The sequence below is a fragment of the Passer domesticus genome, chromosome 13 (genome assembly GCF_036417665.1).
Source record: "Passer domesticus isolate bPasDom1 chromosome 13, bPasDom1.hap1, whole genome shotgun sequence".
In the NCBI taxonomy this organism is placed as follows: Eukaryota; Metazoa; Chordata; class Aves; order Passeriformes; family Passeridae; genus Passer; species Passer domesticus.
Genome location: NC_087486.1, coordinates 15,966,034 through 15,980,404, shown reverse-complemented (window position 1 = coordinate 15,980,404; position 14,371 = coordinate 15,966,034). Strand labels below are relative to the sequence as shown.

The window sequence follows — 14,371 nt, the reverse complement described above, 5'->3', positions numbered from 1 at the left end:
AGGGCGAGGGTGACAGCACGGCCATGCCAATGAACACTCCAGTGGATGCAACTCCACACTCGGGCGCTGTACCCACCCAACACTGCTTCTGTCAAGGGACACGGGGAGAAAAAGACTCGCAGAATTTTGAAATGCCTTGAAGGATCTTTCCCGGAAAGAATATGTCTAAACAACTTCTCTTTTCAAGAAAGGAATTAGGGCCTTCTCTTTATTTCAGTGCAACATATTTTTTCCATTGTAAAACTCAGAGGTATAGCAGTTTACAACGTTAATCTCTATAACCTCAGCAGAAAACTGAGTGAGGGAGACTTTCTGATTATTTCGTGCATCACAGACATCATTCAAACAACCAGGTATTCTAGATGGGGTGGCAGTCCTTCTCTAGAGGAACAGGCTCACAACAGTGCTCAGTCCATTTCAGTGGGTCAAAGGAGAACGGGCAAACATGGGAATGCAAATGCTCTGACACAAACACAGAAAATCATGTGTGGACACCTTTCCACTCCCATCAAGAAGCTTTGGGATTCAGGAAGAACAACTTACAGAGCAATCTGAACATCTTTGTTTTAAGTTCTGCTTGACTCTTCCTTCCAATAGCTGGCTTTTAATATTTGTGGATTTTTCCTTCAATGCATTCAATGACAATGAACATGTTTCTGTTCCATGTTACAGCCCTGTTCAGTTGCAGTCTACCCTAACACCATTTGTGCTGCTCTATTTCCAAGGCAATCCTGAGGGGTCAGAACACCCAAACCCTTCTTGCCAGCCAAAGGAAGATTTCCTTGTGCATTTTGTTGCTGTACTCTGGCTAGATAAGGAAGGTGAGACTGCTGTACTGAAAGGGCCCAAATCTCCTCCTTCCCTGCTCAGCTGCAGCTGCCTGTGCTCCACTGGCTGGCTGGGAGCAACTCCCTGCTTCACCAGGCAGCACTGCTGAAGCATCTGCACATATTCAATGTCTGCATACAGAGCTCCCATCTCACACAGAGACATCCAGAACTCAGGCAAGAAAGGGCCTCGTGCTCACATGACATGGTCACTCACTACTCAGAACTTCCTTGCTTTCCTGAAGCATAACAAAGGCCATTTTGCATTTCAGTGAGGACATGATTTGTTTGGCCAATACTGACATTATCCTAAAGCTCAGAACTAAAAGCTCCTCTGTGTTGTCAGACAGCCAGAAAATCAAGAGCATGGCTGTCAGTGGTAAGCACACACTTAAAGCCTGTTACAAATGGCAGTAAGAGAGCTGAAACAAATTACTAAATAAGTGAGTGAACCTTGGCTTCTCTTATTTCCGTCATGGTTTATGGAGTTGGAGATATTAATTCTGGATCGAATTTTCAAGAAATTTGGTAAACCAATGGCCAATATAGATATAATCTTGAGGAATCATTGCCCTATGCTGCAGACTCGATCCCCTCCACCCATGGGTCATGACTCGGACGGCTGAGCAGACCACAGCAAGTTAGAGTGTTGAACTGTCCTGAAGAGAGAGTCCCAGCATCCAATATTTTTCAATTGTTAAACTCAGAGGTATTCCAGTTAAAAATGTTAATCTCTGTGTCGTCGGCACAATACAGCGTGAGGGAGTCTTTCTGAATATTCCATGCATCACAGACATTATTCAAATAACAAGTTTTTATAGATGGGGTGGCAGTCCTTCTCTGGATGAACAGGAAAAACAATGCCAATACAGGTCAGAGAGTAGAAGGAGAAAGGGACACTTGAGAATGCTCTACCACAAATGGACACAGTCATGTGGGGACAGGTTTCTCTTCCCAAGAGAAAAACACTGAATTAAAAAACAAGAATGAGAAACAAAACTCAAAGTCCTGTTTTCAAGTTCTTCATTTGATCTTCACAATATTGTCTTTAATGGACATGTGGCGTTTTCAAGCCCAGACAATGGATATGTTTTCATGACTCTGTGCAGTTATAACCTGTCCAAGCTCAGGTTGTCCTGACACTGCTGTACTTCCAAGGCAATCCCAGGGAGACAGAACACCAAACCCACTCTGATAGGCCAAGGAAAGAATTTGTCGGGTGTTTTGCTGCTCTGCTCTCTGCCCTGAAAGGATCAAAACTCCAGCCTTCTTGCCTGCACAGCTGGAAATGACTGCAGTGCAATGGCTGCATGGGAGCAACACCCACTTTCACTGGGCAGCTCTAGTGAAGCATCTGCAGATGCACATTGGCCATGCAGAGAGGTGCACTGAGAATAAAGAGAAACACACAGAGCCCACACACCTCAGACAGAGACATCCAGAACCTCAGAGAGAAAAAGTCCCGAGCTAACACAACATTGTAACACAGTATTCAGAACTACCTTGCTTTGGTGGGGAAAAGAACTGTCATTTCAGCAAGTGTCATAGTAGTGCACACAACTGTGCCACTGAGCTTTAACAAAGAATAAGCAGTCCAATGTCTGATCTGAAAGCAAGGGAAACAAGAGCATAGTTGGGAGTGCATTCTGAAAGCCTACCAGAAATGACTGAGACAGAGCTGAAATATATTATTGTCTGAAGGAATAAATCTGAGGGATTTTTTTTCCTTATTTGTGTATTTGGAGGGGAAGACAAATTTTACTCTGACTTAGAATTTGCAGGATACTAACTATGCCAATTTGGAACACATTGACTCTTGAGGAACCATTGCCACATGCTGCAGCCTGGATCCCCTCCTCCCAAGAGCCATGAAGCCTCTGGCTGTGCACACCCAGCTAGTCAAAGGAGAGAGCGTTGAACTGTCCTGCAGAGAGAGTCCCAGCAGTGCCTGGGGCCATGTCCTCGCTGCTGACAGGGACACCGGGGAAATCCTGTTCCTCATCCTGGCCCTGGTCCAGCCTAAAGATGACGTGGAGTCCAGGAGGACAGAGCCCCATCCCTCAGCAGGAGAAACCGAGCAGAAACAGGCTGGTGGTGCCAGCAGGGGCATGCCAATGAACTGTGTCCTGGTTGCATCTCCACGTTCAGGAACTGTGCTCACCCAACATTGCTTCAGGCAAGGGATACAGTGATAAAGCAACTCACAGAGTTTTGAAAAGCCTTGACTACGCTTTCCCAGATGTAATGTCTCTACAAATAATTCTGTCCCCACCAAAGCAGTCAAGTGTTGTCTTTATTTCAGTCTAACACAATTTTTCAGTTCCTAATCCCATAGTTATACCAATTTACAATGTTAAACTGCATCACTTCAGCACATCACAGTGCAAGAGGGAGGCTTTCTGATTATTTTGTGCATCACAGACATCATTCCAACAAACAGTTATTCTAGATGGGGTGGCAGTCCTTCTCTGGAGGAACAGGCTCACAACAGTGCTCAGTCCATTTCAGAGGAGAAAGGGCAAACATGGGAATGCAAATGCTCGAACACAAACACAGAAAACCATGCATGGACAGCTTTCTAGACCCATCAAGAAGCCTTGGGATTCAGGAACAACAATGAAAACACCAATCTCATTGATTATTTTCAAGACCTTCTTTACTCTTCCTCTTAATATTTAGCTTGTAGTATTTATGGAGTTTTCCTTCAATGTATTCAACAACAATGAACATGTTTCTACAACTCTGTCCAGTTACAGTCTACCCTAAAAATTTGTGTGTTCTTGTATTTCCAAGACAATCCTGAGAAGACAGAACACCGAAGCCCCTCTTGCAAGCCAAAGGAAGATATTGTTATCCATTTTGCAGCTCTACTCTGATCTACATTAGGATGAAGACACTGCTGTTGCAAAAGGCTCCAAATCACCTCCTTCCCTGCTCAGCTGGCACGGCCTGTTGTCATGGCTGGGTGGGAGCAGCCCCCTGCTTCACCAGGCAGTAATTCTGAAGCATCTGCACATATTCAATGTCTGCACACAGAGCTCCCATCTCAAAAAGAGACATCCAGAACCCAGGCAAGAAAACCCTAGTGCATACATGATATTGTAACTCAATCCCAAAACTTTCACACTTTCCTAAAACACAAACCGGGCCTTTTTTACATTTTAGTGAGGATATGATTTGTATGGCCAACAGTGACATTGTCCTAAACCTAGGAAGAAAAAGATCCTCTGTCTAGTCAGACAATAACAGAAAGAAGAAAAAAAGCTGAGACTCCTAACCAGATACATAATGCCTGTAAAAAATGGCCATAGCAGAGGAGAAACCCATTACAAACTTAGGGAGACAACTTTGGCATCTATTAATTCCCTAATAGTTTTTGGAGTGGTAGATATTAATTCCAATTAGAATATGCAGGAAATAGGTTAAACCATTTACACACACAGATATACACTGGATGAATCACTATCACATGCTCCAGACTGGATCCACTGATATCATGGGTATTGAAACCTCTGACCGTGCAGACCCCAGTTAGTCAAAGGAAAGAGCGTTGAACTGTCCTGCAGAGAGAGCCCCAGCAGTGTCGGGGGCCATGTCCTCGCTGCTGACAGGGACACTGGGGAAATCCTGTTCCTCATCCGGGCCCTGGCCCACGGCGCAGTGCTGAGGGGGCAGGCTGGGCACGATGGGCTTGAGGAATTTGAACTCGCTGTTGCCCGAGCCCGTGGTCAGGCTGATCTCGTAGCAATAGGCGCGGGGCAGGGTCCCTGCAGCGGCTGCATCGGCCAGGCCGCTCTGCAAGGTGTCGGCAGCATAAAGCACAGGGCCAGCCTTCAGCTCCTGCCTCCCGCACACCTTGCGAGCCACCAAGACGGCGATGGAGACGAGGAAGAGCAGTGAGACAAAGACCAAGGCAATGATCAAATAGGTGGTCAGGGAGCCGCCCTGGTCCTCGGAGGCCGGGCTGCTGTGCGGCAGGCGCACCTCTGAGAAGTCCTTGAGCAGGAGAGCGCTCAGAGCTGCCGTGGCTGACAGCGGGGGCTTGCCGTTGTCTCTCACCAGCACAACCAGCTTCTGCTTCACGCTGTCTCTCTCTGTCACCGGCCTCCTCAGACGCACCTCCCCGCTTTGCAGGCCCACGGAGAACAGCCCTGGCTCGCTGGCCCTCAGCAGTTGGAACGAGAGCCAGGAGTTCTGGCCCGAGTCCGCATCCACGGCCACCACTTTGCTGACCAGGTAGCCCGCCTCGGCCCACACGGGCACCAGCTCGCTGGAGCCTGGGCTGCTCTCCTGGGCTGGGTACAGCACGAGCGGGGCGTTGTCATTCTCGTCCAGCACGACCAGGCGGACGGTGACGTTGGCTCGCAGGGGAGGAGAGCCCGCGTCAGAGGCACTGACCGTCACCTCCGTCTGCCTCAAGTGCTCGTAGTCCAGGGGCCGCAGCACAAACACGTGCCCCTTCTCCGAGTCCACAGACAGGCAGGAGCACCAGGGCCGCTCCGCCCCTTGCTCTGCTGCCAGGGAATAGCTCACCTTGCCATTCAGCCCCACGTCAGCATCTGCAGCGCTCACGGCTCCAACAAACACCGCGGCCGCACTGTTCTCACGCACGTACATGGTGTAGGAGCTCTGGTTGAAGACGGGGGCGTTGTCGTTGACATCCGAGATCTCCACGGTGAAGGTCTGCGTGGTGCTCAGAGGAGGCCAGCCCGCATCTGCTGCCGTCACACTCACGATGTACTGAGGCCTCTCCTCCCGGTCCAGCGCGCTCACTGTCACCAGCTCATAGTAATTCTTATAGGCTGCCCGCAGGGAGAAGGACAGCTCATCCTCCAGGGCACAGGAGATCTTCCCGTTGGCACCAGAATCCCGGTCCCTGACCGTAAACAGGGCAACCACCGTGCCGGGCACTGTGTTCTCGGGGAGGGGACTGCTGAAGGAACTGACCACCACCTCTGGGGCATTGTCATTCACATCCACCACCTCCACCAACACCTTACAGATTGCTGACAGGCCCCCTCCATCTGTGGCTCTCACACTGAGCTCATGATGCTCTGCTGCCTCAAAGTCCAGAGGTTTTGTGAGTTTGATTTCACCAGTTATGGGATCAATCACAAATGCTGAGTCACTGTGACCAACCACTTCATTAAGTTGATAGGAAATTTCCCCATTAACTCCTGCATCTGGATCAGTTGCTAGCACAGTCAGAACCACAGAGCCTTCTGGCATGTTCTCCAAAACCTTCCCAATATAACGTTCTTGTGTGAATTTGGGAACATTGTCATTTACATCTAGGATGATAATGGAGATCTCGATGCTCCCACTCCTGGGAGGAGAGCCCCCATCCACAGCAATGACACTGAAACTTAACTCTTCCTGTTCCTCTCTATCTAGAGGCTTTTCCAAAACCAGTTCAACATATTTGTCACCATTAGTCCGACTTCCATAGGAGACACTGAAATACTCGCTCTCTGGAGATATGCTGTACTCCTGGACTGTGTTCCTGCCAATATCGAGGTCCCGAGCAACCTCCAAAGGGAAACGAGAGCTCGGGTCGCTCTTTTCAGGGATCCTAAAAGTGACTCGGTCTTCTCGGAAAACTGGTGAATGGTCATTGATGTCCTCCAGAGTCACCTCGACGCGAAAGAACTGCAGGGGGCTGGAGAGCAGCAGCTCGAAGGGGAGCATGCAGGTGGCGGACTGGCCGCACAGCTGCTCCCGGTCCAGCCTCCCCGCCACCAGCAGGCGGCCGGAGGCGCGATCCAAGCGAAAATGCTGCCGGCCGTCCTCCGACACCAGGCGGGCGCGGCGAGCCGAGAGCTGCGCCGGCGGCAGCCCCGCATCCTCCGCCAGCTTGCCCACCAGGGAGCCGCTTTCCGCCTCCTCGGCCACGGAGTAGCGGATGGGCTCGGCGCGAGCGAGCGGCAGCGACAGCAAAGCACACACACAAAGCACTTGCCTTGCGAGCGCCATGGCGCGGCGGCGGCGGCGGCGGCGGCGGCCGGTGTCGGTCTCTGGGCGGCTGTCCCGGGCGATTCCCCGCCGAAAGCAAGCGGCCAAGTGCGGCGCGGGCGCCTTCCCTCGCTGCCTCAGATTGCGGCCGGCGCTCCGCAACCTCTGCAGCCGGGCTGTCCCGGCAGCGGGGGACACGGGGCAGCGCTCGCTGCCGCAGCCGCCGCCACCTCCGCCCGGCTGCGCTGGGCTGCTCTAAGCTGGGCCGGGCCGGGCCGGGCCGGGCCGGGCTCGCTCGGGCTGTGCCGCTCCGGGCTCGGCCGCCTCCGCTGCCGCAGCCGCTCGGCGCCGCCTTGGCCGAGGGCACCACCCAGCGGTGCGCGCTGGGACTGCAGCCGCCGCCGCCCGCAGCCCGCGCTGCCGCTCGCCCCGGCCCGCGACTGCGAACCCGCCGGGACACCGGGCCGGGAACCGAACGCCGCGGAACCAGGGCAGCCCAAAGACGAGCCTCAGCCCGCAACGACCGAGCCGCATTCCACCAAAGGAGAAACAGCACAGACACAGGGCGATGGTGACAGCACGGGCATGCCAATGAACACTCTCCCGGCTGCATCTCCACACTCGGGCGCTGTACCCACCCAACACTGCTTCTGTCATGGGACACAGCGAGAAAAAGACTTGCAGAAGTTAGCATTGCCTTGAAGAATCTTTCCCGGAAAGAAAAGTGTCTAAACATCTTCTGTTTTCATGAAACGAGTTAGGAACTTCTCTTTATTTCAGTCCAACATATTTGTTCAATTGTTAAACTCAGAGGTATACCAATTCACAATATTAATCTCTATTACTTCAGAGGAAACAGCATGAGAGAGTCTTTCTAGATATTCCATGCATCACAGACATCATTCAAACAAGCGGTTATTCTACATGGGGTGGCAGTCCTTCTCTGGATGAACAGGCTCACAACAGTGCTCAGTCCATTTCAGTGTCTCAAAGGAGAATGGGCAAACATGGGAATGGAAATGCTCTGACACAAACACAGAAAATCTTGTGTGTACAGTTTTCTAGTGCCATCAAGAAGCCTTGGGATTCAGGAACAACAATTTACAAGGTGATCTGAACATCTTTGTTTTAAGTTCTGCTTGACTCTTCCTTCCAATAATTGTCTTTTAATATTTGTGGATTTTTCCTTCAATGCATTCAATGACAATGAACATGTTTCTGTTCCATGTTACAGCCCTGTTCAGTTACAGTCTACCCTAACACCATTTGTGCTGCTGTATTTCCAAGGAAATCCTGAGGGGTCAGAACACCCAAGCCCTTCTTGCCAGCCAAAGGAAGATTTCCTTGTGCATTTTGTTGCTGTACTCTGGCTAGATAAGGAAGGTGAGACTGCTGTACTGAAAGGGCCCAAATCTCCTCCTTCCCTGCTCAGCTGCAGCTGCCTGTGCTCCACTGGCTGGCTGGGAGCAACTCCCTGCTTCACCAGGCAGCACTGCTGAAGCATCTGCACATATTCAATGTCTGCATGCAGAGCTCCCATCTCACACAGAGACATCCAGAACTCAGGCAAGAAAGGGCCTCGTGCTCACATGACATGGTCACTCACTACTCAGAACTTCCTTGCTTTCCTGAAGCATAACAAAGGCCATTTTGCATTTCAGTGAGGATATGATTTGTTTGGCCAATACTGACATCATCCTAAAGCTCAGAACTAAAAGATCCTCTGTGTTGTCAGACAGCCAGAAAATCAAGAGCATTGCTGTCAGTGGTAAGCACACACTTAAAGCCTGTTACAAATGGCAGTAAGTGAGCTGAAACAAATTACTAAGTAAGTGAGAGAACCTTGGCTTCTTTTATTTCCGTCATGGTTTATGTAGTGGTAGATATTAATTCTGGATCGAATTTTCAAGAAATTGGGTAAACCAATGGCAAATCCAGATATAATCTTGAGGAATCACTGCACACTGGATCCCCTCTTATCATGGGTCATGACTCGGACGGCTGAGCAGACCAGAGCTAGTTAAAGGAAAGAGTGTTGAACTGTTCTGAAGAGAGAGTCCCAGCATCCAATTTTTTCAATTGTTAAACTCAGAGATGTACCATTTCACAACGTTAATCTCTGCAACTTGGGCACAATACAGCGTGAGGGAGTCTTTCTGAACATTCCATGCATCACAGACATCATTCAAACAACCAGTTTTTATAGATGGGGTGGCAGTCCTTCTCTGGATGAACAGGCTCACTACAGTGCTCAGTACATTTCAGTGGGTAGAAGGAGAAAGGGCCACTTGAGAATGCTCTACTACAAATGGAGACAGTCATGTGGCGACAGCTTTCTCTTCCCAAGAGATAAACACGGAGTTCAGGAAAAGTTCTTGATTTGATCTTCAGAATATTGTCTTTAAAGGACATATGGTGTCATCATGCAGACCCCAGTGGGACAGATCATAAAACCTTCATTTATAGGCCAAAGAAAGAATTTGTCGGGTGTTTTGCTGCTCTGCTCTCTGCCCTGAAAGAACCAAAACTCCAGCCTTCTTGCTTACAGAGCTGGAAATGACTGCAGTGCAATGGCTGCATGGGAGCAACACCCACTTTCACTGGGCAGCTCTAGTGAAGCATCTGCAGATGCACTTTGGCCATGCAGAGAGGTGTTCTGAGAATAAAGAGAAACACACAGAGCCCACACATCTCAGACAGAGACATCCAGAACCTCAGAGAGAAAATGCCCTGTGCTAACACAACATTGTAACACAGTATTCAGAACTACCTTGCTTTTGAGGGGAAAAGAACTGTCATTTCAGCAAGTGTGATAGTAGTGCACACAACTGTGCCACTCAGCTTTAACAAGGAATAAGCAGTCCAATGTCTGACCTGAAAACAAGAGAAACAAGAGCATAGCTGGGAGTGCATTCTGAAAGCCTACCAGAAATGACTGAGACAGAGCTGAAATATACAATTGTCTGAAGGAATGAATCTGAGTGCCTTTTTTGCCTTATTTGTGTTTTTGGAGGGGAAGACAAATTTTACTCTGACATAGAATTTGCAGGATACTAATTATGCCAATTTGGAACACATTGACTCTTGAGGAACCACTGCCACATGCTGCAGCCTGGATCCCCTCCTCCCAAGAGCCATGAAGCCTCTGGCTGTGCACACCCAGCTAGTCAAAGGAGAGAGCGTTGAACTGTCCTGCAGAGAGAGTCCCAGCAGTGCCTGGGGCCATGTCCTCGCTGCTGACAGGGACACCGGGGAAATCCTGTTCCTCATCCTGGCCCTGGCCCAGCCTAAAGATGACGTGGAGTCCAGAAGGACAGAGCCCCATCCCTCAGCAAGAGAAACTGAGCAGAAGCAGGCTGGTGGTGACAGCAGGGGCATGCCAATGAACTGTGTCCTGTTGCATCTCCACGTTCAGGAACTGTGCCCACCCAACATTGCTTCAGGCAAGGGATACAGTGAGAAAGTAACTCACAGAATTTTGAAATGCCTTGACAGGGCTGTCCCAGAAAGAACATCTCTACAAGGACTTTTGTTTCCAATAAATGAGTCAGGGTGCTCTCTTTATTTCAGTCTAACACAATGTTTCAGTTCCTAATCCCAGAGTTATACCAATTTACAATGTTAAACTGCATCACTTCAGCACATCACAGTGTGAGAGGGAGGCTTTCTGATCATTTTGTGCATCTCAGACATCATTCAAACAACCATTTCTTCCAGATGGGGTGGCAGTCCTTCTCTAGAGGAACAGGCTCACTACAGTGCTCAGTCCATTTCAGAGGAGAAAGGGCAAGCATGGGAATGCAAATGCTCTAACACAAACACAGAAAATCATGCATGGACAGCTTTCTAGTCCCATCAAGAAGCCTGGGGATTCAGTAACAACAATGAAAGGACCAATCTCATTGACTATTTTCAAGTCCTTCTTTACTCTTCCTCTCAAAAATTGGATTGTAGTATTTATGGAGTTTTCCTTCAATGCATTCAAAACCAATGAACATGTTTCTACAACTCTGTCCAGTTACAATGTACCCTATAAATATGTGTGTTCTTGTATTTCCAAGACAATCCTGAGATGACAGAACACCCAAGGCCCTCTTGCAAGCCAAAGGAAGATATTGTTATGTATTTTGCAGCTCTACTCTGAGCTACATTAGGATGAAGACACTGCTGTTGTGAAAGGATCCAAATCACCTCCTTCCCTGCTCAGCTGGCACTGCCTGTTGTCATGGCTGGGTGGGAGCAGCCCCCTGCTTCACCAGGCAGTAATTCTGAAGCATCTGCACATATTCAATGTCTGCACACAGAGCTCCCATCTCAAAAAGAGACATCCAGAACCCAGGCAAGAAAACCCTAGTGCACACATAACATTGTGACTCAATAGCCACAACTTTCACACTTTCCTAAAACACAAAAAGGGCCTTTTTACATTTTAGTGAGGATATGATTTGTACGGCCAACAGTGACATTGTCCTAAACCTCAGAAGAAAAAGATCCTCTGTCTTGTCAGACAACAACAGAAAGAAGAAAAAAAGCTGAGACTGCTAACCAGACACATAACACCTGTTACAAATGGCCACAGCAGAGGAGAAACCCATTACAAACTTAGGGAGACAACCTTGGCATCTATTAATTCCCTAATAGTTTTTGGAGTGGTAGATATTAATTCCAATTAGAATATGCAGGAAATAGGTTAAAACATTTACACATACAGATATACACTGGATGAATCACTATCACATGCCCCAGACTGGATCCACTCCTTCCATGGGTATTGAAACCTCTGACTCTGCAGACCCCAGCTAGTTAAAGGACAGAGCGTTGAACTGTCCTGCAGAGAGAGCCCCAGCAGTGTCTGGGGCCATGTCCTCGCTGCTGACAGGGACACCGGGGAAATCCTGTTCCTCATCCGGGCCCTGGCCCACGGCGCAGTGCTGAGGGGGCAGGCTGGGCACGATGGGCTTGAGGAATTTGAACTCGCTGTTGCCCGAGCCCGTGGTCAGGCTGATCTCGTAGCAATAGGCGCGGGGCAGGGTCCCTGCAGCGGCTGCATCGGCCAGGCCGCTCTGCAAGGTGTCGGCAGCATAAAGCACAGGGCCAGCCTTCAGCTCCTGCCTCCCGCACACCTTGCGAGCCACCAAGACGGCGATGGAGACGAGGAAGAGCAGTGAGACAAAGACCAAGGCAATGATCAAATAGGTGGTCAGGGAGCCGCCCTGGTCCTCGGAGGCCGGGCTGCTGTGCGGCAGGCGCACCTCTGAGAAGTCCTTGAGCAGGAGAGCGCTCAGAGCTGCCGTGGCTGACAGCGGGGGCTTGCCGTTGTCTCTGACCAGCACAACCAGCTTCTGCTTCACGCTGTCTCTCTCTGTCACCGGCCTCCTCAGACGCACCTCCCCGCTTTGCAGGCCCACGGAGAACAGCCCTGGCTCGCTGGCCCTCAGCAGCTGGAACGAGAGCCAGGAGTTCTGGCCCGAGTCCGCATCCACGGCCACCACTTTGCTGACCAGGTAGCCCGCCTCGGCCCACACGGGCACCAGCTCGCTGGAGCCGGGGCTGCTCTCCTGGGCTGGGTACAGCACGAGCGGGGCGTTGTCATTCTCGTCCAGCACGACCAGGCGGACGGTGACGTTGGCTCGCAGGGGAGGAGAGCCCGCGTCAGAGGCACTGACCGTCACCTCCGTCTGCCTCAAGTGCTCGTAGTCCAGGGGCCGCAGCACAAACACGTGCCCCTTCTCCGAGTCCACAGACAGGCAGGAGCACCAGGGCCGCTCCGCCCCTTGCTCTGCTGCCAGGGAATAGCTCACCTTGCCATTCAGCCCCACGTCAGCATCTGCAGCGCTCACGGCTCCAACAAACACTGCGGCCGCACTGTTCTCACGCACGTACATGGTGTAGGAGCTCTGGTTGAAGACGGGGGCATTGTCGTTGACATCCGAGATCTCCACGGTGAAGGTCTGCGTGGTGCTCAGAGGAGGCCAGCCCGCATCTGCTGCCGTCACACTCACGATGTACTGAGGCCTCTCCTCCCGGTCCAGCGCGCTCACTGTCACCAGCTCATAGTAATTCTTATAGGCTGCCCGCAGGGAGAAGGACAGCTCATCCTCCAGGGCACAGGAGATCTTCCCGTTGGCACCAGAATCCCGGTCCCTGACCGAAAACAGGGCAACCACCGTGCCGGGCACTGTGTTCTCGGGGAGGGGACTGCTGAAGGAACTGACCACCACCTCTGGGGCATTGTCATTCACATCCACCACCTCCACCAACACTTTGCACATAGCTGACAGGCCCCCTCCATCTGTGGCTCTCACACTGAGCTCATGATGCTCTGCTGACTCAAAGTCCAGAGGTTTTGTGAGTTTAATTTCACCAGTTATGGCATCAATCACAAATGCTGAGTCACTCTGACCCACTGCCTGGCTGAGTTGATAGGAGATGTCCCCATTAACTCCTGCATCTGGATCAGTTGCCAACACAGTCAGAACAACAGAGCCTTCTGGCATGTTCTCCAGAATCTTTCCTATGTACTCTTCCTGTGTGAATTTGGGAGCATTGTCATTTACATCTAGAACGACAACGTCGATTTCAGTGGTCCCACTCCTGGGAGGAGAGCCTCCATCCACAGCAATGACACTGAAACTCATCTCTGCTTGCTGCTCCCTGTCTAGTGGCTTTTCTAAAACAAGTTCGAGATACTTCTTGCCAGCAATCCCAGTCTTATAGGAGACACTAAAGTACTCATTCTCGGGAAAGATGCTGTACTCCTGGACTGTGTTGCTGCCAATATCGAGATCTTGAGCACCCTCGAGCGGGAAATGTGAACCCAATTCGCTTATTTCAGGGATCTTAAAAGTGACTCGTTCCTCGGGGAAGACGGGTGAGTGGTCATTGATGTCCTCCAGAGTCACCTCGACGCGAAAGAACTGCAGGGGGCTGGAGAGCAGCAGCTCGAAGGGGAGCATGCAGGTGGCGGACTGGCCGCACAGCTGCTCCCGGTCCAGCCTCCCCGCCACCAGCAGGCGGCCGGAGGCGCGCTCCAAGCGAAAATGCTGCCGGCCGTCCTCCGACACCAGGCGGGCGCGGCGAGCCGAGAGCTGCGCCGGCGGCAGCCCCGCATCCTCCGCCAGCTTGCCCACCAGGGAGCCGCTTTCCGCCTCCTCGGCCACGGAGTAGCGGATGGGCTCGGCGCGAGCGAGCGGCAGCGACAGCAAAGCACACACACAAAGCACTTGCCTTGCGAGCGCCATGGCGCGGCGGCGGCGGCGGCGGCGGCGGCCGGTGTCGGTCTCTGGGCGGCTGTCCCGGGCGATTCCCCGCCGAAAGCAAGCGGCCAAGGGCGGCGCGGGCGCCTTCCCTCGCTGCCTCAGATTGCGGCCGGCGCTCCGCAACCTCTGCAGCCGGGCTGTCCCGGCAGCGGGGGACACGGGGCAGCGCTCGCTGCCGCAGCCGCCGCCACCTCCGCCCGGCTGCGCTGGGCTGCTCTAAGCTGGGCCGGGCCGGGCCGGGCCGGGCCGGGCTCGCTCGGGCGGTGCCGCTCCGGGCTCGGCCGCCTCCGCTGCCGCAGCCGCTCGGCGCCGCCTTGGCCGAGGGCACCACCC

At 51.8% G+C, this 14,371-nt stretch overlaps 2 protein-coding genes across 2 annotated transcripts; both read right to left on the bottom strand.

The window, feature by feature from the left end:
- Window positions 1–194: 194 nt before the first annotated feature.
- Window positions 195–7,237, bottom strand: LOC135280189 (protocadherin beta-15-like). Its single transcript, XM_064387958.1, has one exon. It carries the CDS (start codon window positions 6,798–6,800, stop codon window positions 4,359–4,361), a length of 2,442 nt encoding a protein of 813 aa, XP_064244028.1. The 5' UTR covers window positions 6,801–7,237; the 3' UTR covers window positions 195–4,358.
- A 3,702-nt stretch (window positions 7,238–10,939) lies between these two features.
- Window positions 10,940–14,246, bottom strand: LOC135280195 (protocadherin beta-15-like). The gene has a single exon (XM_064387964.1). It carries the CDS (start codon window positions 14,018–14,020, stop codon window positions 11,579–11,581), a length of 2,442 nt encoding a protein of 813 aa, XP_064244034.1. The 5' UTR covers window positions 14,021–14,246; the 3' UTR covers window positions 10,940–11,578.
- Window positions 14,247–14,371: the final 125 nt, after the last annotated feature.

What these genes read in the sequence shown, in the direction of transcription:
- LOC135280189 (XM_064387958.1), bottom strand. Translation starts at nt 6,800, where the DNA reads ATGGCGCTCGCAAGGCAAGTGCTTTGTGTGTGTGCTTTGCTGTCGCTG.
- LOC135280195 (XM_064387964.1), bottom strand. Translation starts at nt 14,020, where the DNA reads ATGGCGCTCGCAAGGCAAGTGCTTTGTGTGTGTGCTTTGCTGTCGCTG.